This window comes from Sebastes fasciatus, chromosome 9, assembly GCF_043250625.1.
Source record: "Sebastes fasciatus isolate fSebFas1 chromosome 9, fSebFas1.pri, whole genome shotgun sequence".
Classification (NCBI taxonomy): Eukaryota; Metazoa; Chordata; class Actinopteri; order Perciformes; family Sebastidae; genus Sebastes; species Sebastes fasciatus.
The window spans coordinates 28,457,035-28,484,585 of record NC_133803.1 but is presented as its reverse complement, the minus strand read 5'-3'; the positions used below and the strand labels follow the sequence as shown (position 1 = coordinate 28,484,585).

Below are 27,551 nucleotides of genomic sequence, written 5' to 3'. Positions count from 1 at the left end.
CGCCACCCGCCAAATGCAGGTAAATTGTTGGCGGGTAAAATTGGCAGGCCATCCGCCATTTTGGCAGACAGTAAAAAATGTTAGGGGAGGGAATAGAGAACAGACTCCTTATTGTCTGATTCCTTGGTATCTCAAGCCTCCGTGACTACTGATTCCTCTGTATTGATGCCCTTCCACAGTAACGCGTGCACAATGACGCATAAGCACATTGTATCATGTTGCTGTTTGTTTTGGACCGGAGACACTGCCTGAGGGACGCACCCTGTTTTTTCCTTGATAATGCAACACTGTGAACAACAAACCTGTTGGCCAGGAGGAGAGTTAGTAATGTTACCTGTTAGCAGCCGGTGGGCAGCACAGTCCTGCTTGGTTAAATAACAGATCTACTAATGTTAATGGAGGTGCCATTAGGCACATTAGGCATTAGGCAGTTGTTATTATTATGTGGCGTTCAAACTCAAGCTCAGGAAAAATGACTATTGGTAAATTACGTTATCGTCTTGTTCAAATGTAACCTCGTAAAATTATGTTTTTGGCGAGAAACTTGAATAAATCCAGTTGTTTAAAGGAGATGTTTTCACAGCAATATAAAATAGATAATAGAGAGGGAATTACAGTATGACCTGTTTAACATCCTAACACTAGCTCTCAACAGCTTGCCAAGATTTTTCTAATCAAAGCAAATATTTAAATAATCATAATCATTTGAATTGTGTGTTTTTATGCAAACAACCCCTATAGATGACAATAACAAAGTACAGTACAGTACTGTGTACAGTACCCTCCCTGCCCCGAAAAATAGGGCTCCCCGGAATCCACGGTGTAATTCGAATATTGTAATTTACCATGCATATAATGTTTTTTGTGTAAAATATATTGAACATTGAATGACATCAGATCTAAGATGTTATTATACCCCCGTAAGTAGTTGGGGATATATAGCGTTCCACGTGCCCTTCCGTCCGTCCGCCCGTTCACCTGTCACATTTTCGTGTCCGGAGCAAAACTATTTAATTTAGGAACTTCAAATTTGGTATGATGGTTGACAGTGTGGTCTAGTTGTGCCTTTTGGGGGTTAGAAGTCCACGGTGCCCAAACCTTTTTTGAGTTTTTCCAAAATGGCAAAACCTTTGGTGTTACTTTAGTAGGGATCAAGCAGTGAGCGGGGGTATCTGAGCCATGCTCACTTTTGCCTTGTTCCTTCATTTGGCGCAGAGATTTCAAAAGTGGCAGATAACATTTCTGAGTGGCAGACAAAAAAAAAGGTACTTGTTTGCCACAGTGGCAGGCAATGAAAAAAGTTAATTTCAGAACCTGCTCATAGGTCATGGCTGCTGGAGTCGGACTACTTGATGTCTTTTGCACAAATAATTGCACAGTTCACTGTACACAGAAGTACACAGAAGCTATAATCTAAAATATTAACGTGACGCTTAAGAGGAAACAACGTCTCATTTCTCTTAAAACATGTGACTTCCTGTAAATTTAGTGAAGGCTGCTTCAAACTGCAAACCGTAGCTTTTAGTCACCGCCCTGCTGCTGCTGCCACCTGATCTCATCTACAGTTTGAGTGTAATCTGAGTTCACATCAGTGAAAAATGTGTCTGAACTGGTCTGACAGCTTGGATCAACTTGACTGAGGTTTATTTTTAACTGTTAAGACTCAAGAGTACGACAGAGTATTAGGGCCACAATGAGGAAACAAATAAATCTTAGATTTTTAGAATAAAGTCATACGTTTACGAGAAAAAAGTCGGAATATTACGAGAAAAAAGTCATAAGTTTAGGTTAAAAAGTCATAATATGAGAAAAAAAGTTGTAATATTATGAGATTAAAGTTAAAAGATTAGAGATATTTAGGTAGCTGGTTTTGCCATACCTGATGTGTTTAGTTTATGCTTCACATAGACAAGGTCTTGCATGCAAACTAACCATCTTTTCTTACCCACTGCATTATCTGACACACATTAAGATCAAATACATAAACTTGAATTAGTTTTAAATATAAACATACACATTCTCAACCCCCCCCCCACATCACACCCCCCTTTGTCCTTTCTGAGCACATTTGCTCCAAAAAAACAAAGAGGCAAGGAAATAACGTCTAACTTGTGCGTGCAGTGTCCGATGGTCACTGAAATGTACGGGTGTGTCGACCGGCGTCTCACCAGTACCCCTGACGTGCGGGAAGGTGCGAGGGCCCGTTCATCGCTGCTTGCAGCTTTAATTTAATTTATTATTATTTTCATGTATCATTTTACACGTTATTTGTTCTTGTTCTGTATGCACCTTGTCCTTTTACTCTAATGCAATGATCACTGAGCCATGTTGTTTGTAAATTTGAACTTGTTCAATAAAAAAAAGTCAGTTATGTATTTTGCATAAACCCTTCAGGCCTTATTTTGAAAACCGGACGTAGTCACACTACATGTGTCTTTCCGCTTACTTCACTGTCGTCTGTCAGCCTCAGCTCTGGGCCGTTTGAATGCATTTACCGTCCGCTGATTTGACCCAAACATTAAAAGGAATAAGAGAAAACAACAACTTTTTGTTTTCTCGTAGCAACGAATTAATTATCTTGTTTATCATTCATTCATTCTCACTGTGCAATATCTTTTTCCACTTGTGCAATTTTGATAATAGTCTATTTATTGTCAATACTGTATATACTGCTCCTATTTTCATACTTCCTTCTATTTAAATGGTTCATATTTTGTAACACTTTGTTTAGCTCTTTTTTACTGTGTTAGCTGATGCATCTTGTACACTGCAAATTTCCCCACTGTGGGACTAATAAAGGAATATCTTATCTTATGTTATTTTCTAATTCCCCAACACAAAAGGAACTAGTGAACGCACCATATGAACTACGCATGCGCGGTTTCTGCTTTAATCTGATTGGTCCGTTTCAAACTTTAGACCGCGGCTGTGTTGTTGTGTTTAGTTAGCTGTTAGCTCTTAGCTGTAGCTTGCACACTAAATAACACTATTCTGTCTCAGTACCTGGTTAATGTTCAACATATAACTTCCAGGTAAGTGTTTTTTGAGTAATACCCTTTAGTTCTAGTGTCGTCGTTTAGTTATTTCCAGAAAAGTATACGCGACATTTAATCAATAATCAGTTGACAGCTGCGGTTGCTAGTCAACTGACAACGTTCAGCTAACCAGTTAGCTTCTATCTTAACGTTAGTTCAGGAGTTACAGAAACCTTTACTATGTAAAGAGACACTTCAGGCTAAATAAAACAATCTGTCTGGAGCCGCAAAACATTTGAGCATTGTGAGGAAGGTAACACAGTTTATAGTCTAAGTATATAGTATATAAGTCTAATGCAGTGAGGGCCAAAGTGCTCATGTACTACAGAGTATTAGGGCCACATTGAGGGAAAAGACATCTGAGATTTACAGAATAAAGTCATAATATTACGAGAATGAAGTCATAATATTACGAGAATGAAGTCATAATATTACGAGAAAAAAGTCGTGATATTATGTGAATAAAGTCTTAATATTATGAGAATAAAGTCATAATATTACGAGAATAAAGTCATAACTACGAGAAAAAAGTCGTAAGAGTACAAGAAAAAAGTCATGACTACGAGAAAAAAAGTTGTAATATTAAGAGAATAAAGTCGTAATATTATGAGAATAAAGTCGTGATATTATGTGAATAAAGTCATATTACGAGAATAAAGTCATAATATTACGAGAATAAAGTCATATTACGAGAATAAAGTTTTAACTACGAGAAAAAAGTAAGAGTACAAGAAAAAAGTCATGACTACGAGAAAAAAAGTTGTAATATTACGAGAATAAAGTCGTGATATTATGTGAATAAAGTCTTAATATTACGAGAATAAAGTCGTAATATTACGAGAATAAAGTCGTGATATTATGTGAATAAAGTCTTAATATTATGAGAATAAAGTCGTAATATTACGAGAATAAAGTCGTAATATTATGAGAATAAAGTTGTAATATTACGAGGATAAAGTCATAACTTTATGAGAAAAAAGTCTTAATATAACGAGAATAAAGTCATAACTTTACGTGAAAAAAGTCTTAATATTACGAGAATAAAGTCATAATATTACGAGAATGAAGTCATAACTACGAGAAAAAAGTCGTAAGAGTACAAGAAAAAAGTCATGACTACGAGAAAAAAAGTTGTAATATTAAGAGAATAAAGTCGTGATATTATGTGAATAAAGTCTTAATATTACGAGAATAAAGTCGTAATATTACGAGAATAAAGTCTTAATATGAGAATAAAGTCAGAATATTACGAGAATAAAGTCGTGATATTATGTGAATAAAGTCTTAATATTATGAGAATAAAGTCGTAATATTACGAGAATAAAGTCAGAATATTACGAGAATAAAGTCAGAATATTATGAGAATAAAGTTGTAATATTACGAGGATAAAGTCATAACTTTATGAGAAAAAAGTCTTAATATAACGAGAATAAAGTCATAACTTTACGTGAAAAAAGTCTTAATATTACGTGAAAAAAGTCTTAATATTACGAGAATAAAGTCATATTACGAGAATAAAGTCATAACTACGAGAAAAAAGTCGTAAGAGTACAAGAAAAAAGTCATGACTACGAGAAAAAAAGTTGTAATATTAAGAGAATAAAGTCGTGATATTATGTGAATAAAGTCTTAATATTACGAGAATAAAGTCATAATATTACGAGAATAAAGTCATAATATTACGAGAATAAAGTCATAACTACGAGAAAAAAGTAAGAGTACAAGAAAAAAGTCATGACTACGAGAAAAAAAGTTTTAATATTAAGAGAATAAAGTCATAATATTGTGAGAATAAAGTCGTGATATTATGTGAATAAAGTCTTAATATTACGAGAATAAAGTCATAATATTACGAGAATAAAGTCGTGATATTATGTGAATAAAGTCTTAATATTATGAGAATAAAGTCGTAATATTACGAGAATAAAGTCATAATATTACGAGAATAAAGTCATAACTACGAGAAAAAAGTAAGAGTACAAGAAAAAAGTCATGACTACGAGAAAAAAAGTTGTAATATTAAGAGAATAAAGTCGTAATATTATGAGAATAAAGTCGTGATATTATGTGAATAAAGTCTTAATATTATGAGAATAAAGTCGTAATATTACGAGAATAAAGTCGTGATATTATGAGATTAAAGTCGTGATATGTGAATAAAGTCTTAATATTACGAGAATAAAGTCATAATATTACGAGAATAAAGTCATAATATTACGAGAATAAAGTCATAACTACGAGAAAAAAGTCGTAAGAGTACAAGAAAAAAGTCATGACTACGAGAAAAAAAGTTGTAATATTAAGAGAATAAAGTCGTAATATTATGAGAATAAAGTCGTGATATTATGTGAATAAAGTCATATTACGAGAATAAAGTCATAATATTACGAGAATAAAGTCATAATATTACGAGAATAAAGTCATATTACGAGAATAAAGTTTTAACTACGAGAAAAAAGTAAGAGTACAAGAAAAAAGTCATGACTACGAGAAAAAAAGTTGTAATATTACGAGAATAAAGTCGTGATATTATGTGAATAAAGTCTTAATATTACGAGAATAAAGTCGTAATATTACGAGATTAAAGTCGTGATATTATGTGAATAAAGTCTTAATATTATGAGAATAAAGTCGTAATATTACGAGAATAAAGTCTTAATATTATGAGAATAAAGTCAGAATATTACGAGAATAAAGTCGTAATATTATGAGAATAAAGTTGTAATATTACGAGGATAAAGTCATAACTTTATGAGAAAAAAGTCTTAATATAACGAGAATAAAGTCATAACTTTACGTGAAAAAAGTCTTAATATTACGAGAATAAAGTCATAATATTACGAGAATAAAGTCATAACTACGAGAAAAAAGTCGTAAGAGTACAAGAAAAAAGTCATGACTACGAGAAAAAAAGTTGTAATATTAAGAGAATAAAGTCGTGATATTATGTGAATAAAGTCTTAATATTACGAGAATAAAGTCGTAATATTACGAGAATAAAGTCTTAATATTATGAGAATAAAGTCAGAATATTACGAGAATAAAGTCGTGATATTATGTGAATAAAGTCTTAATATTATGAGAATAAAGTCGTAATATTACGAGAATAAAGTCAGAATATTACGAGAATAAAGTCAGAATATTATGAGAATAAAGTTGTAATATTACGAGGATAAAGTCATAACTTTATGAGAAAAAAGTCTTAATATAACGAGAATAAAGTCATAACTTTACGTGAAAAAAGTCTTAATATTACGAGAATAAAGTCATAACTTTACGTGAAAAAAGTCTTAATATTACGAGAATAAAGTCATAATATTACGAGAATAAAGTCATAACTACGAGAAAATAGTCTTAAGAGTACAAGAAAAAAGTCATGACTACGAGAAAAAAAGTTGTAATATTAAGAGAATAAAGTCGTGATATTATGTGAATAAAGTCTTAATATTACGAGAATAAAGTCATAATATTACGAGAATAAAGTCGTGATATTATGTGAATAAAGTCTTAATATTATGAGAATAAAGTCGTAATATTACGAGAATAAAGTCGTAATATTACGAGAATAAAGTCATAATATTACGAGAATAAAGTCATAACTACGAGAAAAAAGTAAGAGTACAAGAAAAAAGTCATGACTACGAGAAAAAAAGTTGTAATATTAAGAGAATAAAGTCGTAATATTATGAGAATAAAGTCGTGATATTATGAGATTAAAGTCGTGATATGTGAATAAAGTCTTAATATTACGAGAATAAAGTCATAATATTACGAGAATAAAGTCGTGATATTATGTGAATAAAGTCTTAATATTATGAGAATAAAGTCGTAATGTTACGAGAATAAAGTCATAACTTTACGAGAAAAAAGTCTTAATATAACGAGAATAAAGTCATAACTTTACGAGTAAAAAAAGTCATAATTTTACGAGAAAAAAAGTCGTAATATTAAGAGAATAAAGTCATAACTTTACAAGAAAAAAGTCATGAGTACAAGAAAAAAGTCATATTACGAGAATAAAGTCGTAATATTACGAGAATAAAGTCATAATATTACGAGATTAAAGTCGTGATATTATGTGAATAAAGTCTTAATATTATGAGAATAAAGTCGTAATATTACGAGAATAAAGTCTTAATATTATGAGAATAAAGTCAGAATATTACGAGAATAAAGTCGTGATATTATGTGAATAAAGTCTTAATATTATGAGAATAAAGTCGTAATATTACGAGAATAAAGTCAGAATATTACGAGAATAAAGTCGTAATATTATGAGAATAAAGTTGTAATATTACGAGGATAAAGTCATAACTTTATGAGAAAAAAGTCTTAATATAACGAGAATAAAGTCATAACTTTACGTGAAAAAAGTCTTAATATTACGAGAATAAAGTCATAACTTTACGTGAAAAAAGTCTTAATATTACGAGAATAAAGTCATAATATTACGAGAATAAAGTCATAACTACGAGAAAAAAGTCGTAAAAGTACAAGAAAAAAGTCATGACTACGAGAAAAAAAGTTGTAATATTAAGAGAATAAAGTCGTGATATTATGTGAATAAAGTCTTAATATTACGAGAATAAAGTCATAATATTACGAGAATAAAGTCGTGATATTATGTGAATAAAGTCTTAATATTATGAGAATAAAGTCGTAATATTACGAGAATAAAGTCGTAATATTACGAGAATAAAGTCATAATATTACGAGAATAAAGTCATAACTACGAGAAAAAAGTAAGAGTACAAGAAAAAAGTCATGACTACGAGAAAAAAAGTTGTAATATTAAGAGAATAAAGTCGTAATATTATGAGAATAAAGTCGTGATATTATGAGATTAAAGTCGTGATATGTGAATAAAGTCTTAATATTACGAGAATAAAGTCATAATATTACGAGAATAAAGTCGTGATATTATGTGAATAAAGTCTTAATATTATGAGAATAAAGTCGTAATGTTACGAGAATAAAGTCATAACTTTACGAGAAAAAAGTCTTAATATAACGAGAATAAAGTCATAACTTTACGAGTAAAAAAAGTCATAATTTTACGAGAAAAAAAGTCGTAATATTAAGAGAATAAAGTCATAACTTTACAAGAAAAAAGTCATGAGTACAAGAAAAAAGTCATATTACGAGAATAAAGTCGTAATATTACGAGAATAAAGTCATAATATTACGAGATTAAAGTCGTGATATTATGTGAATAAAGTCTTAATATTATGAGAATAAAGTCGTAATATTACGAGAATAAAGTCTTAATATTATGAGAATAAAGTCAGAATATTACGAGAATAAAGTCGTGATATTATGTGAATAAAGTCTTAATATTATGAGAATAAAGTCGTAATATTACGAGAATAAAGTCAGAATATTACGAGAATAAAGTCGTAATATTATGAGAATAAAGTTGTAATATTACGAGGATAAAGTCATAACTTTATGAGAAAAAAGTCTTAATATAACGAGAATAAAGTCATAACTTTACGTGAAAAAAGTCTTAATATTACGAGAATAAAGTCATAACTTTACGTGAAAAAAGTCTTAATATTACGAGAATAAAGTCATAATATTACGAGAATAAAGTCATAACTACGAGAAAAAAGTCGTAAAAGTACAAGAAAAAAGTCATGACTACGAGAAAAAAAGTTGTAATATTAAGAGAATAAAGTCGTGATATTATGTGAATAAAGTCTTAATATTACGAGAATAAAGTCATAATATTACGAGAATAAAGTCATAATATTACGAGAATAAAGTCATAACTACGAGAAAAAAGTAAGAGTACAAGAAAAAAGTCATGACTACGAGAAAAAAAGTTGTAATATTAAGAGAATAAAGTCATAATATTATGAGAATAAAGTCGTGATATTATGTGAATAAAGTCTTAATATTACGAGAATAAAGTCATAATATTACGAGAATAAAGTCGTGATATTATGTGAATAAAGTCTTAATATTATGAGAATAAAGTCGTAATATTACGAGAATAAAGTCATATTACGAGAATAAAGTCATAACTACGAGAAAAAAGTCGTAAGAGTACAAGAAAAAAGTCATGACTACGAGAAAAAAAGTTGTAATATTAAGAGAATAAAGTCGTAATATTATGAGAATAAAGTCGTGATATTATGTGAATAAAGTCTTAATATTACGAGAATAAAGTCATAATATTACGAGAATAAAGTCGTGATATTATGTGAATAAAGTCTTAATATTATGAGAATAAAGTCGTAATATTACGAGAATAAAGTCATAATATTACGAGAATAAAGTCATAACTACGAGAAAAAAGTAAGAGTACAAGAAAAAAGTCATGACTACGAGAAAAAAAGTTGTAATATTAAGAGAATAAAGTCGTAATATTATGAGAATAAAGTCGTGATATTATGTGAATAAAGTCTTAATATTATGAGAATAAAGTCGTAATATTACGAGAATAAAGTCGTGATATTATGAGATTAAAGTCGTGATATGTGAATAAAGTCTTAATATTACGAGAATAAAGTCATAATATTACGAGAATTAAGTCATAATATTACGAGAATAAAGTCATAACTACGAGAAAAAAGTCGTAAGAGTACAAGAAAAAAGTCATGACTACGAGAAAAAAAGTTGTAATATTAAGAGAATAAAGTCGTAATATTATGAGAATAAAGTCGTGATATTATGTGAATAAAGTCTTAATATTACGAGAATAAAGTCATAATATTACGAGAATAAAGTCATAATATTACGAGATTAAAGTCGTGATATTATGTGAATAAAGTCTTAATATTACGAGAATAAAGTCATAATATTACGAGAATAAAGTCGTGATATTATGTGAATAAAGTCTTAATATTATGAGAATAAAGTCGTAATATTACGAGAATAAAGTCATAACTTTACGAGTAAAAAAAGTCATAATTTTACGAGAAAAAAAGTCGTAATATTAAGAGAATAAAGTCATAACTTTACAAGAAAAAAGTCATGAGTACAAGAAAAAAGTCATATTACGAGAATAAAGTCGTAATATTACGAGAATAAAGTCTTAATATTATGAGAATAAAGTCAGAATATTACGAGAATAAAGTCGTGATATTATGTGAATAAAGTCTTAATATTATGAGAATAAAGTCGTAATATTACGAGAATAAAGTCAGAATATTACGAGAATAAAGTCGTAATATTATGAGAATAAAGTTGTAATATTACGAGAATAAAGTCATAACTTTATGAGAAAAAAGTCTTAATATAATGAGAATAAAGTCATAACTTTACGTGAAAAAAGTCTTAATATTACAAGAATAAAGTCATAATATTACGAGAATAAAGTCATAACTACGAGAAAAAAGTCGTAAGAGTACAAGAAAAAAGTCATGACTACGAGAAAAAAAGTTGTAATATTAAGAGAATAAAGTCGTGATATGTGAATAAAGTCTTAATATTATGAGAATAAAGTCGTAACTACGAGAAAAAAGTAAGAGTACAAGAAAAAAGTCATGACTACGAGAAAAAAAGTTGTAATATTAAGAGAATAAAGTCGTAATATTATGAGAATAAAGTCGTGATATTATGTGAATAAAGTCTTAATATTACGAGAATAAAGTCATAATATTACGAGAATAAAGTCGTGATATTATGTGAATAAAGTCTTAATATTATGAGAATAAAGTCGTAATATTACGAGAATAAAGTCATAATATTACGAGAATAAAGTCATAATATTACGAGAATAAAGTCATAACTACGAGAAAAAAGTCGTAAGAGTACAAGAAAAAAGTCATGACTACGAGAAAAAAAGTTGTAATATTAAGAGAATAAAGTCGTAATATTATGAGAATAAAGTCGTGATATTATGTGAATAAAGTCTTAATATTACGAGAATAAAGTCATAATATTACGAGAATAAAGTCATATTACGAGAATAAAGTCGTGATATTATGTGAATAAAGTCTTAATATTATGAGAATAAAGTCGTAATATTACGAGAATAAAGTCGTGATATTATGTGAATAAAGTCTTAATATTATGAGAATAAAGTCGTAATATTACGAGAATAAAGTCATAACTTTACGAGAAAAAAGTCTTAATATAACGAGAATAAAGTCATAACTTTACGAGTAAAAAAAGTCATAATTTTACGAGAAAAAAAGTCGTAATATTAAGAGAATAAAGTCATAACTTTACAAGAAAAAAGTCATGAGTACAAGAAAAAAGTCATATTACGAGAATAAAGTCGTAATATTACGAGAATAAAGTCTTAATATTATGAGAATAAAGTCAGAATATTACGAGAATAAAGTCGTGATATTATGTGAATAAAGTCTTAATATTATGAGAATAAAGTCGTAATATTACGAGAATAAAGTCAGAATATTACGAGAATAAAGTCGTAATATTATGAGAATAAAGTTGTAATATTACGAGAATAAAGTCATAACTTTATGAGAAAAAAGTCTTAATATAACGAGAATAAAGTCATAACTTTACGTGAAAAAAGTCTTAATATTACAAGAATAAAGTCATAACTACGAGAAAAAAGTCGTAAGAGTACAAGAAAAAAGTCATGACTACGAGAAAAAAAGTTGTAATATTAAGAGAATAAAGTCGTGATATGTGAATAAAGTCTTAATATTATGAGAATAAAGTCGTAACTACGAGAAAAAAGTAAGAGTACAAGAAAAAAGTCATGACTACGAGAAAAAAAGTTGTAATATTAAGAGAATAAAGTCGTAATATTATGAGAATAAAGTCGTGATATTATGTGAATAAAGTCTTAATATTACGAGAATAAAGTCATAATATTACGAGAATAAAGTCGTGATATTATGTGAATAAAGTCTTAATATTATGAGAATAAAGTCGTAATATTACGAGAATAAAGTCATAATATTACGAGAATAAAGTCATAATATTACGAGAATAAAGTCATAACTACGAGAAAAAAGTCGTAAGAGTACAAGAAAAAAGTCATGACTACGAGAAAAAAAGTTGTAATATTAAGAGAATAAAGTCGTAATATTATGAGAATAAAGTCGTGATATTATGTGAATAAAGTCTTAATATTACGAGAATAAAGTCATAATATTACGAGAATAAAGTCATATTACGAGAATAAAGTCGTGATATTATGTGAATAAAGTCTTAATATTATGAGAATAAAGTCGTAATATTACGAGAATAAAATCGTGATATTATGTGAATAAAGTCTTAATATTATGAGAATAAAGTCGTAATATTACGAGAATAAAGTCATAACTTTACGAGTAAAAAAAGTCATATAACGAGAAAAAAAGTCATAATTTTACGAGAAAAAAAGTCGTAATATTAAGAGAATAAAGTCATAACTTTACAAGAAAAAAGTCATGAGTACAAGAAAAAAGTCATATTACGAGAATAAAGTCGTAATATTACGAGAATAAAGTCATAATATTACGAGATTAAAGTCGTGATATTATGTGAATAAAGTCTTAATATTATGAGAATAAAGTCGTAATATTACGAGAATAAAGTCTTAATATTATGAGAATAAAGTCAGAATATTACGAGAATAAAGTCTTAATATTATGAGAATAAAGTCAGAATATTACGAGAATAAAGTCTTAATATTATGAGAATAAAGTCAGAATATTACGAGAATAAAGTCGTGATATTATGTGAATAAAGTCTTAATATTATGAGAATAAAGTCGTAATATTACGAGAATAAAGTCAGAATATTACGAGAATAAAGTCAGAATATTATGAGAATAAAGTTGTAATATTACGAGAATAAAGTCATAACTTTACGAGAAAAAAGTCTTAATATAACGAGAATAAAGTCATAACTTTACGTGAAAAAAGTCTTAATATTACGAGAATAAAGTCATAACTTTACGTGAAAAAAGTCTTAATATTAAGAGAATAAAGTCATAACTTTACAAGAAAAAAGTCATGAGTACAAGAAAAAAGTCATATTATTACGAGAATAAAGTCGTAATATTACGAGAATAAAGTCATAACTTTACAAGAAAAAGAGTTGTAATATTAAGAGAATAAAGTCATAATATTACGAGAAAAAATAAAGAATATTATGAGAATAAAGTCATAACTTTACGAGAAAAAAAGTCATAACGAGAATAAAGTCATAACTTTACAAGAAAAAAAGTCATATAACGAGAATAAAGTCATAACTTTACAAGAAAAAAGTGGTAATATTACGAGAATAAAGTCATAACTTTACAAGAAAAAGACGTAATATTACGAGAATAAAGTCTTAATATAACGAGAAAAAAGTCTTAATATAACGAGAATAAAGTCATAACTTAACGAGAATAAAATCATAACGTTACAAGAAAAAAAAAGTCTTAATATTAAGAGAATAAAGTAATAATATTACGAGAAAAAAAAGAAAAAAACACGTAAAATTACTACTTTATAATATTATGACTTTATTCTCATAACAAGTGCCATAGACCTACAACAATGACAAGTAAAAATGAAAATGTAAACAAAGAAAAAAGTTATTAATTTCCATATTTATAGAGGAGGATATTGATTTAAATATCTATAAAGACTTCTGGGCAATCGTAACCAAACAACATTGTGAGTGGGAAATAAATCAAAAACAGATACATGGACAACATGGGGAAAAACAATTACAAGACAGCAATTAAATGACCCTTTAAGCGACTTTTGAAACATTTGACAGATGAACAGTTTATTGATGAATGTGAAAAGCTACTCCATAATTTGGTTCCCCTAAATCTTAACTTGTTAACTTCATTAACTTGATGTTAATGTCCGTTGATTGTGTCTTTAGTGTAACGTTAGGGCAAAGTTTTTCCAAGTGAGGTTAGTTGAACTTTAGCTTTTTTGATGCTGCTTTGAATTACTTGGTTTACTTGTTGCAGGATGATGGAATCATGCCTGAACAACAAGGGTGACAGACGGGAACAGGTAGAGGTCGACGATTTGAAGAGAGATCTCTCATCTGAATTCAGCACCTTACCGGACCCACAGGTAAACCTGGAAATGACACGGTAATCCACAATGATACCATTGATGATAATGACAATGATAATGTCCCCAGGTGAATATGGGTAGAGTATACCTAAAATATTCTAACATAAAAAGCATAAATGCTCTATTTACTGCACGTGTACAGTTTCACAGCAACATGTACAAATCTGTTTCATCATTTATGTATGATGCAGCTATAAACAGGCAAAATCTTTACTCTAGGATCTGAAATCAACTCTCGAGTTCAAATGATGAAAGGAAGAAAACACCTGTGCTCCAGTATTGCAAGAGACTATTGTGATATTGGTGTCATATGAGCTAATAATATGAGGCTTCACTAGTCTGAGTTAAAAAAAATCAAGCAATTGTCTTCCTTCTTGTTTCAATACAGTGAAAGAACAGTAAGAAAAAGGTGGAATTATGTATTAAAAAGATTTTGGAAGATAAACACCTGATTTGTGTTACTCAGACTGCTGACGCCTCATGTTAACTTCAGATAAACTCTGCGTCTTTGGATTTTGTCCCTTCATCACTTACATTGAAAATGCATTATGAAGGGATGTCCTGTATGAACAGGAGGAATGATTACAGCAAGCAAAACCTGTTTCAATGTTCATGGGCACCTGACTATTGTTTCAGACTTGGAAAAAATCTGAACATCTCCTTTCAAGTTTAGGGCTTTTAGCTTTCCTCTTGCTGTTTTTGATTAAACCCTGATGTGTTGTGCAGCATTCCAGCATCGAGGAGAAAGAGCACCTTCAGGTCTACCTCCGCATCCGACCCTTCAGCTCAGCAGAGAGCAATAATGGAGAGTCACAGGTAAAAATGTAGATAAAATTAAATACTTCCTATGCAGGGAGTTGATCAGAAACGAGTGCCAGTGTTCTTGGTAGCTGCTTGGTTTTGTGGTTGTCAAAACTTTGTTCATGTTATTTACTCAGAAACTTATTGAAATTTCAAGACCCTCCCCAAAACAGGCTTTGAGATAAAACTTAGTTGATGCTGCCTCCCTCTTTTTTTGTTTTTAACAGAACTGTGTTACCATTGAGCCCCCTGACACTGCTCTACTGAAGCCTCCCAGTACTTCCCTCTCAGCGAGGCTTAGCACTGACAAATCACTTCCACAGACTGGACAGCGCTTCCAGTTCTCTCAGGTTGGTGTTTCCTGGCTGATAAGATTCAAAAAGTTTATTGATTTGTGTTTATATTTGTTAATTGTATTTTAATAAGGAATTCCTTTTGAATATTTTGTCACTTGTATGCAAGTTATTTACCTCCATTAATTTGTTTTACCTAAAAACAGGGCCACAGGCCAGGAAAGGTTGAGAAACCCTGATATAAAAGATGGTGTGTTTTCATAATTTTTTTAATAATACGTTCCTACTCATTCCCTCCCTTCAATAGGTGTATGGTCCTGAGACAACACAGAGAGAGCTCTTTCAAGGCACAGTAAAAGATTTGGTGAAAGATGTTCTCGAAGGGGAAAACTCTCTGGTTTTCACCTATGGAGTCACCAACGCCGGGAAGACCTTCACATTCTTAGGTGTGTTCCTCTCTCCCATACATTTAATTAGCTCTGCTATTTAAATTAAGCTAAAATGACTGCTAAAGCTTGAAAAGTTATCAGTCTCAGTAGGAAGTGTTTTTTAGATCAGATGCAGGAAAACTCTTATTCAGCAGTTCCCTGCAGCTTTTTGCCACCACACCCTGTATGTCAGATCTCATGTTGTGTCAGATCAGTGTACTGTAATACCCACATTGAGTTACATGATTTTCAGTTCAGCTCAAGTTGCACAACCTCTGTGTTTGAACGCTTAGATCTCAAATTGTTGGTAATAATTCATGAATGATTTAAGTAAACGCATCATTCACCTTAGATGGGTGTCATAACTTTGTTATTGTCGATGTTGCTTTGTTCGGTTCGTTCCACATACCTAGCTCGCCTAGATCTCGAGCTGATCTGTTGTCAATAAATAGTAGGAGCAGAAGAAAAATAGTGAGTGGCCTTTGAATTTCTGCCCTGCCTGTGCTGAAACTGATTTCTAAAACTGCTGTGTGTGCTCTACTCAGTTGAAGTATCTGGTAGGTATAGTAGATAGCTTTTCTTAAAAATGTCATAATGAAAACAGGCTTGCAAGTGGCGATGTTGCAGGTAGCCCGTCCAATCATTACATTCGGGCCAAATGAAATGATCGGACGGGTTTATTACAGATTTTTTTCTTCTTTTTTTTGTCAGTGAATTTGATTTATTGATTGCTGTCGGGATGTAATGAAAATTTCAACTAATAATAACTAATACAATTTTTTTTTCTAAAATCTTTACCATACCTGCCTTTTAACTTGAAACAATCCAACAATATGCTCTCCTCACTCCAGGTCCAGATGCTGATGCTGGTATCCTGCCCAGGTCCCTCAATGTAATTTTCAGCAGTATTGATGAACAGGTGTTCACTGGGATGAGCATCAAACCCCAACGCTGCCGAGAGTTCACGAGGCTCACCAGGGAGCAGCAGGCTGAGGAAGTGGCGTTCAAGAAAAACTTCTTCAGACAACTTAAAGAGGTAACCCGTCTGTTGAGGTTCAGACAAGCAAGGCCAGCTGCACTTGTGATTTATTACTTAATATTTATATCTCATGCTACGATTAGGCCTGTAAGTTTTTGGTAATACTTTGCTTAAGGCTAGTAAAGTAAACGTGGACCTTACTCCCCCTGAGGCCCGGACATAAACTGTTAATGCCTTAGAAATGCAGCTCAGGAGATTTTTTTTTTTTATTGGTTCAAAGTGTTTGTTTTTATGTATTTTTATTTGTTTGTTAGTAATTACTCTTGTGAAGCACTTTGTGACATTGCTCTAAAAAGAGCTTAATAAATACACTTGTATATAAATAATTTATTAAGGAATATGTGTCTTTGATGCATTTTTTAACATTTTCATCTTCACTCTTTGTCTTTTAGAGTGAGAAGAGCAACGCCAGCCTGTTGAACTCGACCAATAAGACTCTCCTTGAAGGCAAGATTTAGATTTGTTTTATAATCTATTATTGTTTATTTTCTGCTATTTGTTTCGCACTGTAGCAGCTGCAAATCTGACACCGAAACCACCTGTGCACTGTTGTAATGTACTAATTCTGATTGACAGCTCTGTCAGCCCTTCTTTATAATTCACCCCAGGGCAGGAATGCCTAAAATTCTCATACTACTGTTACTATAGTTAATGTAGAGCGTGTTACAACAGGACAATGATTCTTAACGTTTGTCTCTGTTGCAGGCTCCTCCACGACAGCAGCAAATGACAAAATCAGCCTGGCAGTGGAAGAGCACACTAAGTTCTCTGTTTGGGTTTCTTTCTGTGAAATCTACAATGAGAACATTCACGACCTCCTGGAGGTGGTACCCAGCGGGGCCCTGAGGAGGACCGCGCTGCGCCTGTCGCAGGACATCACAGGCAACGCCTTTGTCAAAGGTTTGAAGGGTCGGATGGGGGAAGAAACATGCCACAATACATAACAGAAGTCTGAAGTTGTTTTTCTATTAAAATATTGCAGAAGTTTTCAGCATAAATTTGAACTGTGGCATAATAAAATGCACATCAGTGAGAGAAGCTGAAATGAGTACTGCAATGTCCTCTATTAGATAAATCTGTTTCTATCAAATTTTATAGCTCTTCATTGGTAGAAAACCATGCCACCTTTTTTTCCTTATTTTTTTATTTGTAAATGTTTTAAAATCAAATAATTCCCTTTTTATCTCACCAATTTATTCATGGAAACACTATAAAACTGAGTGAACGTTCAAACCAATTGTCAGAAACCTTTTTGGAATTCTTTAAGTCTTCCTACTCTGCCATTGTGTAATTAAACAACCCAAAAAATGAGAGAGAAATAGAGGACCATTTCCTGTCAGTTTTATATGAATCTCCTATTTTTGTACATCTTTATTTAGATCTGCGTTGGGTTCAGGTAAACGATGCAGAAGAGGCTTACAAGGTGATGAAGCTGGGCAAGAAGAACCAGAGTTTCTCGTCCACCCGACTCAACCAGCTCTCCAGCAGGAGGTGAGGACGACAGCCAGCAGCATTTACATATATTCAGCTTAAAGTTTTTTTCACACAGCATCTTTACACTGAGTGCAAACGTCAAATAAGCATTTATTCCCAAATCAGCAGCTTTACCTGCAACAATAAGACACCATTTGTATGTTTTGTGGAATACACTTGTCAAAGATATCGTACCTCGATTTTTATATTATCCAAAATCTCTTTTTACTTTTTACTTCAGATTCAACAAACTTTCTTAACTTCACAAACATGTCGGAAATTCCTTGTTTCAACCTAATGAATGTCATGAGGTTGTTCATGAGGTGTCTTATTGTTAAACATGATCATTAGCATACTCGACACCCCTCAGTTTCTACATGAGGTTATTCTTTCTGCTCCATTCATGGATAAATTTCATTTACCGAGGATATGACAGTTATGGAGATAAATGAGATAATATATTCCATCACAGGTGATCACACTGATTTGGGGAACAGAATATTCATTTTACAAATGTATTTGTTTTTTACAAAATGTATTTTATTCTTTTTATCTTGGTTATTGAAGGCGGTAACATATTTACTACAAATTAAATATATATAATATACAATATAATATAATATAATGATATTGTAACCTGGATAAATTAAATGACTCTTCATTCAGGATTTTGGAGAATAACTCTTTTTTTTTTTTTTTTTACTAAACTTTATTTTATACTTCCATATTATATTTATATAAGAGCCCTAATGTTCCTGTGAACAAGCATTACTTTTGTCCACTATAGAACTGTGTTGTATGGATTTTATTTCTCCATGTGCTTATTTCTTCTGGTAGTTTCTCTCTTAAGAGCCTGTTTATTCCATCTTAATACAAAGTTACTGAAATCAATGTTTGATTTTCTTTGTCTTTCTGCAGTCACAGTATTTTCTCCATTCGCATATTGAGGATTGAAGTCATTGGGACTCCGAGGGTCCATGCAGTCAGCGAGTGAGTAACAGTTTAGATTTAACTGGCATACAGTATATAAACATGGTTTTAAGTGAGTAACTGTATAAATGTGAAGCAAGGCAGCATTAAAAAAGTGTGCATGTATGCAAAATAAAATCAGTTTAGTAAAATGTACAGTCTGCTTTTTTGTGTAAGAGTTATGTCCTTTATGTGTTTGTCATCAGGTTGTGTCTGTGTGACCTGGCTGGCTCGGAGCGATGCGCCAAGACCCAGAATAAAGGAGAGCGCCTGAAAGAAGCTGGAAACATCAACACCTCACTGCTCATCCTGGGAAAATGCATCAACGCACTGCGACACAATCAGCAGGCCAAGTGAGATTATTACCTGTCCGTCTTTCTTTCTCTGTCTTCAATTGATTTTCAATCAAACGACTTAATGGAATATGAAAGGGTTGGTTCTTCTTCTACCCCCTAATGGCCAAAAATTGATTAAGAAAATTCTGCCCAAGTTGTTCTTCAATTCAGCTTCAAAAGTGTAGCAGGACAAACAGTTCAGAATGCACATCTATCTATGCTAACTAAGCTGTTCCATCCCTCAGGCTGCTTCAGCACATTCCCTTCAGGGAAAGCAAGCTGACTCACTACCTGCAGGGCTTCTTCTGTGGTCGAGGTAAAGCCTGCATGATCGTCAACATCAACCAGTGTGCCTCCATGTACGATGAGACTCTCAACGTCCTCAAATTCTCTGCTGTGGCACAGAAGGTGCGAACACATTTTCATTTTCTCTCTTATTGTGCTTTGCTCTCTGAGAGTGTTCCCCAGTTTTTTATTCAGCTGAAGACTTTGCCAACACACATAAACAAACGTATCCATACATCATTATTATTCTTATACATTATATATTTATATTTTTTTCTCTTGTCTGTTTCCAGGTTGTGGTTCTGTCCACCAAGCTCCTTCCCATCATGCCCCAGAGGTCCGCCAGAGAGATATCCTTCATCATCAACAATGCCGAGAGGAAGGCTGTGCGGGGCAGCAGGAGGAGCTCCCTGATTGGCTGGGATAGTAGCCTTGAGGATGTACAGGTAGGGTGGAGGCGGGGTCACATCATGAGGCTCTTCCTTTCTTTTATTACATTTTATACAAAATTTTAATCTTACTTCACTTGGCTTGAAATATCACTAGATACATTTTGTTAAAATTTTGTTGTCCAGGAGGATGAGGATGATGAATACGAGGAAGAAAAGAGCCTGATGGAGGACACAATGGATCAGACGGGCAATGGAGAAGACGGCGAGGAAAGTGATGATAAAATTCTCATCTGTAAAAGGACACACCAGGTCAGTGCCTAACTATTAAAAATTACATGCTTTTAAAAAAGAAGTTGCCACTAATTGCTTGATATATCATTAAAAGAGAAAAAAAGAAAAAGACAAGCTGCAGGATTATTGGTGAATCCTCAGATTAGGAAGAATAAATAAATGCATAGTATTGACGGGCGTTAAGAATCGCAAGGTAGATCGGAACCTGGAGAAATTAAATGATTCTTCATCCAGGACTTTTGTGTGTTTTGAAGTGATTCACAAGGTTGTTTTTATTGTCTGAGCAATGAGCACTCTCACTCTCCATCTAACTGCTCATTGCAGGATGATCAGTCCAACAGTGTAGATACAGCGTTGAGTTTCATGTTAAAACTCTTTATTGTTGTGTGTTGCGTTCCTCAGAGGCAGGTGGTGCTGTCGAAACAGCTGCAGGTCCAGCTGAAGAAGGAGCGAGCGGAGAACCTGCTCATGGAGGCGCGAGTCAGAGAGGATATCAGCAGAGAGTTCTCAGAGCTCTTCTCTGAGATGCAGAATGACTACAAGTGAGACTCTTTTGTTTTGTTTATTTATGATGTGACCAGTAACATTTTGGGTACGATAATTGTTAAATCGTACAAAAATGTGTGTGTTTGTTTCAGTGACCGTCTCGCGAGGGAGAGAGAAATCTTGGAGGAGCGAGCAGAAAGGAGAATGGAGATCTTCAAGAACCTCATTGACAAAATGGGCACTGCTGGACCCAGTCAAGATGCACAAGCCATGGTAACACAATCTATCATTTCCTTGGATCACCCTCCATGTATTGTGTGTTTTGTTTACTTACTGGTTGGGTAAACCTTATGAATACAAAAACTGATTTTTGATAACAAATATTGAATGATTAAAACATGAATGAAACAGCAAATATGCAGTGGCTGTATTTGATACCTATCACATTGCATCTTAGTATGAAGATACTTATGGTACACTCACACTTCATACACCCAGTTCAAACTAACAGAGTTGCCTTAATTATTGAGTTTGACTCCTCTTTGACCTGCTTCTGCCTACAGCTTGCCATTGAAATAATTATGATTCCTGTTGGAACGACTTAATTTGCTCTTAGAGCAAAGGGAATTGCAAGGTTTCTAACATTCCATACAAAGTCATCCAAGTTATTTGATCTCTTTTTGACATCCCATGTTAAACACCCAAGCAGCATTTGTATAATATGTACCTCCTCAAGCAGGTAAGATGTTAAGTATCTTGTTCCTGGAATACTCTGACAGGTGTAGTTGAACCGCCTCAGAGCATACAGAGCACCACACCTGGATGTTCAGATTGTGGGAATGCACTCAACTACTCTCCCTGACTGTTTTCTCTGATGTTTCCTACCTCCTGCAGGACACATCTCTGGACTCCTTCTCCTCTGAATTGGCAGGCATAAAGAAGGCTGCTCATAAATGTCTGGGTTCATGCCGAGCAGGGGCTCAGGAAGACAGAAGAGCCGCCGTGGAGGAGCTGGAGAGGAAGGTGTTGGAACTGAATGAGCACCAGCAGAAAGTCCAAGAGCAGATGGCTCACAAACACAATGGTAAAAACACATATGAATCCATCAATGTCTTGATCTCCTTTCACTCATAGTTTCACTCGTAGTTTGTTTGGTCTAGAGGACTGATGCACAGATAAATGTAAATATTCCAGTCGGGCTGCACGATTATGGCCGAAATGATAATCACAATTTTTTTTTATCAATATTAACATCACGATTATTCCTCACGATAACTTTAGGGACAAAATAGTTTTATCGCACTTTCACATTTAAATAAACTGAGCACTACTTTCACTTCCATGTTGTGCTAGATCCCTGCTAATGAGCACATTTTTGCATCAAAATATGTATACAATATACATACAATAAAATAAGGCTCTTCTTCACCTGAATTCTGTGCATTTTCGTTTTGCCCGTCTGCTCTACAGTCTAGTCTCCTACTAGTCTGGACTGCAGCCGGAACATTCAGGAAACACTGCAGCGGCATGACAGCTTCCCAAAAGTGAAGACAAACATCTCATTCGCTCCCCTGGTGGCTGGCTGTGATATGCAGCAGAGTTTTCTATGAGCGGAGCATTTTAAACGTCAATATCACAGTTGATCGTGTTCAATTAATTGTGAGAAGCCAAAATCGTGATCGCGAATAATTGTGCAGCCCTATATCCTAGGCATTTAACAGAATGACTTCAGGATCAGTTCACCCATATCACAATTATGTTCCTGATTAGAGAGTTGCTCCAAAGATACCTGTTTACAGTGCGGTCTGTGGATTGATTATCCAGTGTTACAGAGACTGTTTCTGTTAACATTTGAAAACTTCAGCAATAGTGTTTTTGAGCACCGCCAATGGAATTATTTCCACCACATAGATCTGAAAACCTCATCAAATAAATCCAGAACTATTTGCATGGATTGGAACCAGTAATGGTAAGGGGGGGAAAATAGGTCATTTTGTCTTTTTGGTGAACCAGCTTAAAGGCATGGGTTATCCTCAAACCATGAAGGCTGTGGAAAAAGCATTTCCACAGAATGAAAGAAGGCCTGTCACTGACACATTTTATATAAATATGTCATGTTTTATAATAGAAATGTCAAAAATGTAACAACCTTCATATTATAACGAGTATTATAAGGTATCCATTTGACAGTGCAAAATGTATTTTTAAAGTGGTAAATGGCAGCATGCCTTTCTTCCAAAATTGTTGGAAGACAGTTGGACACCAATGTGTCACCTCTGGCCTACTTCTCACATCCTGTTTTATAATCTTCATTTTCTGTGTTATTTCCTAGGTGAAGCCAGCGGAGTAGAGGATGAGGAGGAAAGGAGGCTTCTCCTCCAGGAGAAGTCGTCAGAGATCGCCCAACTGGAAAAACAAGTGGCGGAGCTGGGGTCACAGAGCTGCTCCTTGCTGGTTGAGGAGGGGAGTTCATGTGAGAGAGAGCGGCTGCAGGTAAGAAGCCTTGGAAGAGGCTTGCATAACAAGGAGGAGGTGCTGAATGCCTTGTCATCAGTATGCTGACAACTCTTAGTAGAACCGGTTGTCAGTGAATGGAAAGCTAGGTTTAAACATCTAAGGCCAGCTTAGACACGTTTTTGTCTTTTTTAAGGGGGGGGAAGGGGGTCTTTAGGGGTAGATAGCAGGTCAACAGTAGATGTCACATAGAAGTGAAAACGTGGTCTGACTATGTGGAATGGCTTCTATGGGGACTAACATCATCACACATTAATACAGTTGAGCTCATTGGATCCAGAAGAGTCTCAGTTTTACAGTGATACCCAAGAATTGCCCTCTTTATGGTTTTGCAGCTGTTAATTCATGTTGACAAATGAGTGTCTCTGCTAAATCAGTTGGGGTTTAATGCCTTTTTCAGTGGATCCTTGACAGCAGGAGGGTAAAATGTTACCATTTCACATTTTCATAGGTTCATGGAGTTAAACCAATGACCCGTTCCAAAGCTTGTCTTTCTAACCCCCAGGCTGTCACTGGCCTACATAGTATTAGCCTGATGTTTGTTATGTCATGCATGTACATGTCTAGGGCTTACTCATACAGCTCACCTGTTAGCATGTACAATTTTGCTCACTTGCCAGGAATAAATCAACGGATTACTCAGACCAAAGCCTGAGGAAGAGCCTGGTGCTTTAAACATTACAGTATAAGAAAAATCTTTCTAAGGGGAGCTATTTGGTGTGCGGATCTATCTGCTTTATTCTGCTATATTTCTTCGATCCAGCACCCATCCTATCGGACACAGGATGTGCGTGTATTACCATTTTTATTGGTTTCACCAGGAAAATAAGGAATTACCCCAACATTTTTTTTCTAAATGGCACTTGAATAAATGGCACCAGTTACTACTTGGAAAGTATGAAATCCTAACACCGATATATTTTAGGAAATGGTCGAGTTTAATGTAGGGTTTATGATTTCCAATGCCATTACATACAGTTAATGAGTTAAAACATGCAAACCTCTTATTATGAGTGGCCCTTTTTAAAATAACATTCTTTAATCCGCAGCCAGACTTAATCTCTATTTTCAGTGACGCTCTCCTCACACTAGTTAAGTTTATTTAATGCTGTTTAAACATTAAAATGAATCATTACTCCTGTCACCCAGGAGGCGTTGGCTGACCTTAAGAGGGAGAAGGGAGGCAGAGAAGACGCCCTCGCTGCTTTGGAGTACCAGACTATGGGAAGAGAGGAGGCCCTGGCATCCTTAGAAGAGGAGAGAAAAGCAAGGGAGGAGGCCCTCGCCACACTCGGGGAGCTGAAGCGGAGCAAAGAGGAGGTGCTAGCATCCCTTAAAGAAGAGAGAGAAGGCAACCAGAAAGCCATGGCAGCCCTCGAAGCTCAGAGGAGAGCCAAGGACGATGCCATCGCAGCCTGTTCAGAAGAAAAGCAGTCTGCTGTGGAAGTGGAGAGGAAAGAGATCAGCAGGCTGGTTGAGGAGAGAGAAAAAAGGCAACAGGAGGGTGATGCACTTCGACAAGAAGTCAGAGAGCTGACTGCCAGACTGGAAGCCACAGAGTGCCAGGTGGGCCATCGTATGATTTGATAATGTTGTCAGCTACATCACACAAAAGGGGTGATGTAGCTGAAGGCATTATCAGAATAATATTTTCAATGAATCATGAAACAATGATACTTATCTCAAGATATACAACTTGTGTTAAATGGAATTTGTTTCAGAATATATGTATGAGAGGTCTGTTGGAAGCTGTTAGTGTGTGTCTTGGAATAATGGTTATTTGTGTTGCATTAAAAGGTCTTGGTGCTACATGACTAAAATATATTTATCTATGGAAATTACCACAGGTGACCAGCAAGAAGGAGGGAGCTGAACAAGTGTCAGTCCAACTACAAACTGCTCAGGCACAACTGGACGAACACTCTAAGGAGATCCAGGAGAAGACTTCCCAGATCCACACCCTGACGCAGGAAGTTCAAAGCCTGAAACAGGAACTGCAAACTTCAGCAGCATCGTCCGATGGAGCTGTCGATGATCAGCTGAGAGAAGAAGTGTCGGAGCTACGGAAGAATCTGGCTAACGAAAAAGAGAAAAATGAGAGCAAGCAGAGACGGATGCTGGAGCTGGAGCACGAGCTAGGACAGGCAAAAGAACAGTTGATCTCCAACCAGCAGCTGGAACAGTTTACAGAGAAGCAGAATCAACAAGAAGCAGCTTCAAAAGAGCAAGTTGAAGAGCTGAGAAAGAAGCTTCAGGAGCAAGAAAAGATGTCGCAGCAACCACTGGATGAACTGAGGGCCAAGCTCGAATGCCAAGAACATGCTTCCAAAGAAGAAGTAAAACAGCTGAGAGCAAAACTTGAGGAACAAACACAGGCCTCTGAAAAGCAGGCAGAGGAGCTCAACGGGAAGCTGCGAGAACAAGAAGCGGCATCCCAACAGCAGTTGGAGGAGTTAAAGCACAAACTGAATGAACAGAATGCAACCTTCAACAAACTTTTAGATGATCTCAAGCAAAAGCTCAGCGAGCAGGAGCAAACTGCAGAGCTGCTCAAGGCCGAATTAGAAGAAGCTAAGGTTAAAGGTTCAAACAACTCCTCTAGCTCTGCTGCTGAAGAGGATCTCAAGACGTTGAACTCTGATCTCCAGACTGAGATTACATCCCTGAAGTCAAAGGTTTCCAAAATGGAAGAGACTACCAGCAAAACTGAAATTCAGCTAGCCTCTTCAGAAATGGAGAGAATGCTAAAAGAAAAGGACAAACAGATGGAGGAGAAGCTAGCAGAGGCGACCAACGTGTCAGCAGAGAGAGAGGCAGAGCTGCAGAAAAAGCTAGTGGATAAGGAGGCACAGGTAACATCCCTGCAGAAGAACCTGCGGAAGGCGCAGGAGCAGCGGGAGGAGGAGGAGAGCCAGGCAGTCCAAGAGGCCCGACGCAGGGAGGTGGAGAGGCGCAGGGAGCTGCTGGCTGTGGCGCATGAGGCCATCGCTCAGAAGGACGCAGAGCTGGAGAAGAAAGCCGAGGAGATCAACAGGTAACCGGCCATTTCCTTTGCATATCAGGGCGGGAAATTACATCTTTGTATGTAAATTCTCGTAAAGGTCTTGTAAAATTCTGCTTCCCTACCTGGAGCCTTTCACACTACACTGTCAGCCCTGGCCTAACAGCAGACTGACACTAGCATCATAGATATCCCTACTCCTAGCCCGGCTTTCTAAAAGCCAGCTCTGAAGAAGGTCCCTGACCCGACTGTCTAAATCATCCTCAGATCCAGATCACTGGTACAAATTTGGGGTTATGCTTCCGGTTTGTCATCTAATAAATCTCAACATCAACATGGTCGGAGCAATCTGATGAATGTTCAACTTGACCTCTGATTTCCAGGTGTATCTGTAGTCCAGGACTTACTATTTCTCCAGGGTTAACATTTACTTTACTTAAAGTTTAGTGGTTTAGGTCAGACCAGAAATCAGAATGTTATATAAGTACTGTATATGGTAGTAAAGTAGGAAATCATGTTTTGTCTGGTTCAGCAAATGCCTGAAGTTAAGAGCATCAGCTGAATTCCTTCTTCACTGTAAATCAGATGTTTACAGTTGTCAGTGGGAAACACCTGGTTTTTAGACAGCTTTGTTGGGCTGTAAATACCTCTTGTGTACTCCTCCTCGTCACAGAGACAGTTTATTACAAAAGACAGTGTGTTTGTCTGAAATATTCTGAAATCTTAAAGGCAAATTATTTTATTTCATGGTCTTGTTTAACCTCCTTAACAACAAATGAATATATAAATTGGAAAACAATTGAATTAAAACAATAAACAAAGAGAAGAAGAAGCAGCGAGGCCTAAACGCTCCCCTGTGTGTCACAAGGGATACACTTTGTGTATGTTCTTCTTCACCCAGACTATATTCTCCTGTCTCAAATCCCCCATATTGAAGTCATTCTTCAGCAGAATGAGAGAAATTCAATTCCCTTTGAATTTTTAATGGCAGCCTGCTGTTTTCCTTCTTATTCTTTAGCACTTCAGTAAAGAGTCTGATAAGCAACGTGAAATGCAGCCTCAAGATGGCATAAATTACACACTTAAATAGCCAAGATGTTGAAAATAATAGTATTGCTCCTCCTTTAGCAAGTATTGCTGCAATGCTAGCTTTTTAGGATGCCATTATGTTTAATATCTGCAATATATTACCATTTTAATGGATTCCATCTATT

General features: G+C 34.5%; 1 protein-coding gene across 4 annotated transcripts in view; it reads left to right on the top strand.

The window, feature by feature from the left end:
• The first annotated feature begins 2,891 nt into the window (after positions 1–2,891).
• Positions 2,892–27,551, top strand: part of LOC141774400 (kinesin-like protein KIF20B) — a 64,263-nt gene continuing 39,603 nt past the window's right edge. For all 4 annotated transcript variants that reach the window (XM_074647055.1, XM_074647054.1, XM_074647053.1 and 1 more), the window contains exons 1-20: positions 2,892–3,032; positions 13,919–14,027; positions 14,757–14,846; positions 15,059–15,181; positions 15,432–15,570; positions 16,404–16,588; positions 16,984–17,038; positions 17,297–17,491; positions 17,971–18,082; positions 18,983–19,054; positions 19,240–19,386; positions 19,614–19,776; positions 19,947–20,099; positions 20,229–20,354; positions 20,739–20,878; positions 20,975–21,095; positions 21,717–21,906; positions 23,155–23,315; positions 24,486–24,902; positions 25,184–26,370. In XM_074647055.1, coding sequence (XP_074503156.1) covers positions 13,920–14,027; positions 14,757–14,846; positions 15,059–15,181; positions 15,432–15,570; positions 16,404–16,588; positions 16,984–17,038; positions 17,297–17,491; positions 17,971–18,082; positions 18,983–19,054; positions 19,240–19,386; positions 19,614–19,776; positions 19,947–20,099; positions 20,229–20,354; positions 20,739–20,878; positions 20,975–21,095; positions 21,717–21,906; positions 23,155–23,315; positions 24,486–24,902; positions 25,184–26,370 — 3,884 coding nt within the window. In that variant the 5' untranslated portion in view covers positions 2,892–3,032; position 13,919. The remainder of the gene's footprint in view (positions 3,033–13,918; positions 14,028–14,756; positions 14,847–15,058; positions 15,182–15,431; positions 15,571–16,403; positions 16,589–16,983; positions 17,039–17,296; positions 17,492–17,970; positions 18,083–18,982; positions 19,055–19,239; positions 19,387–19,613; positions 19,777–19,946; positions 20,100–20,228; positions 20,355–20,738; positions 20,879–20,974; positions 21,096–21,716; positions 21,907–23,154; positions 23,316–24,485; positions 24,903–25,183; positions 26,371–27,551) is intronic.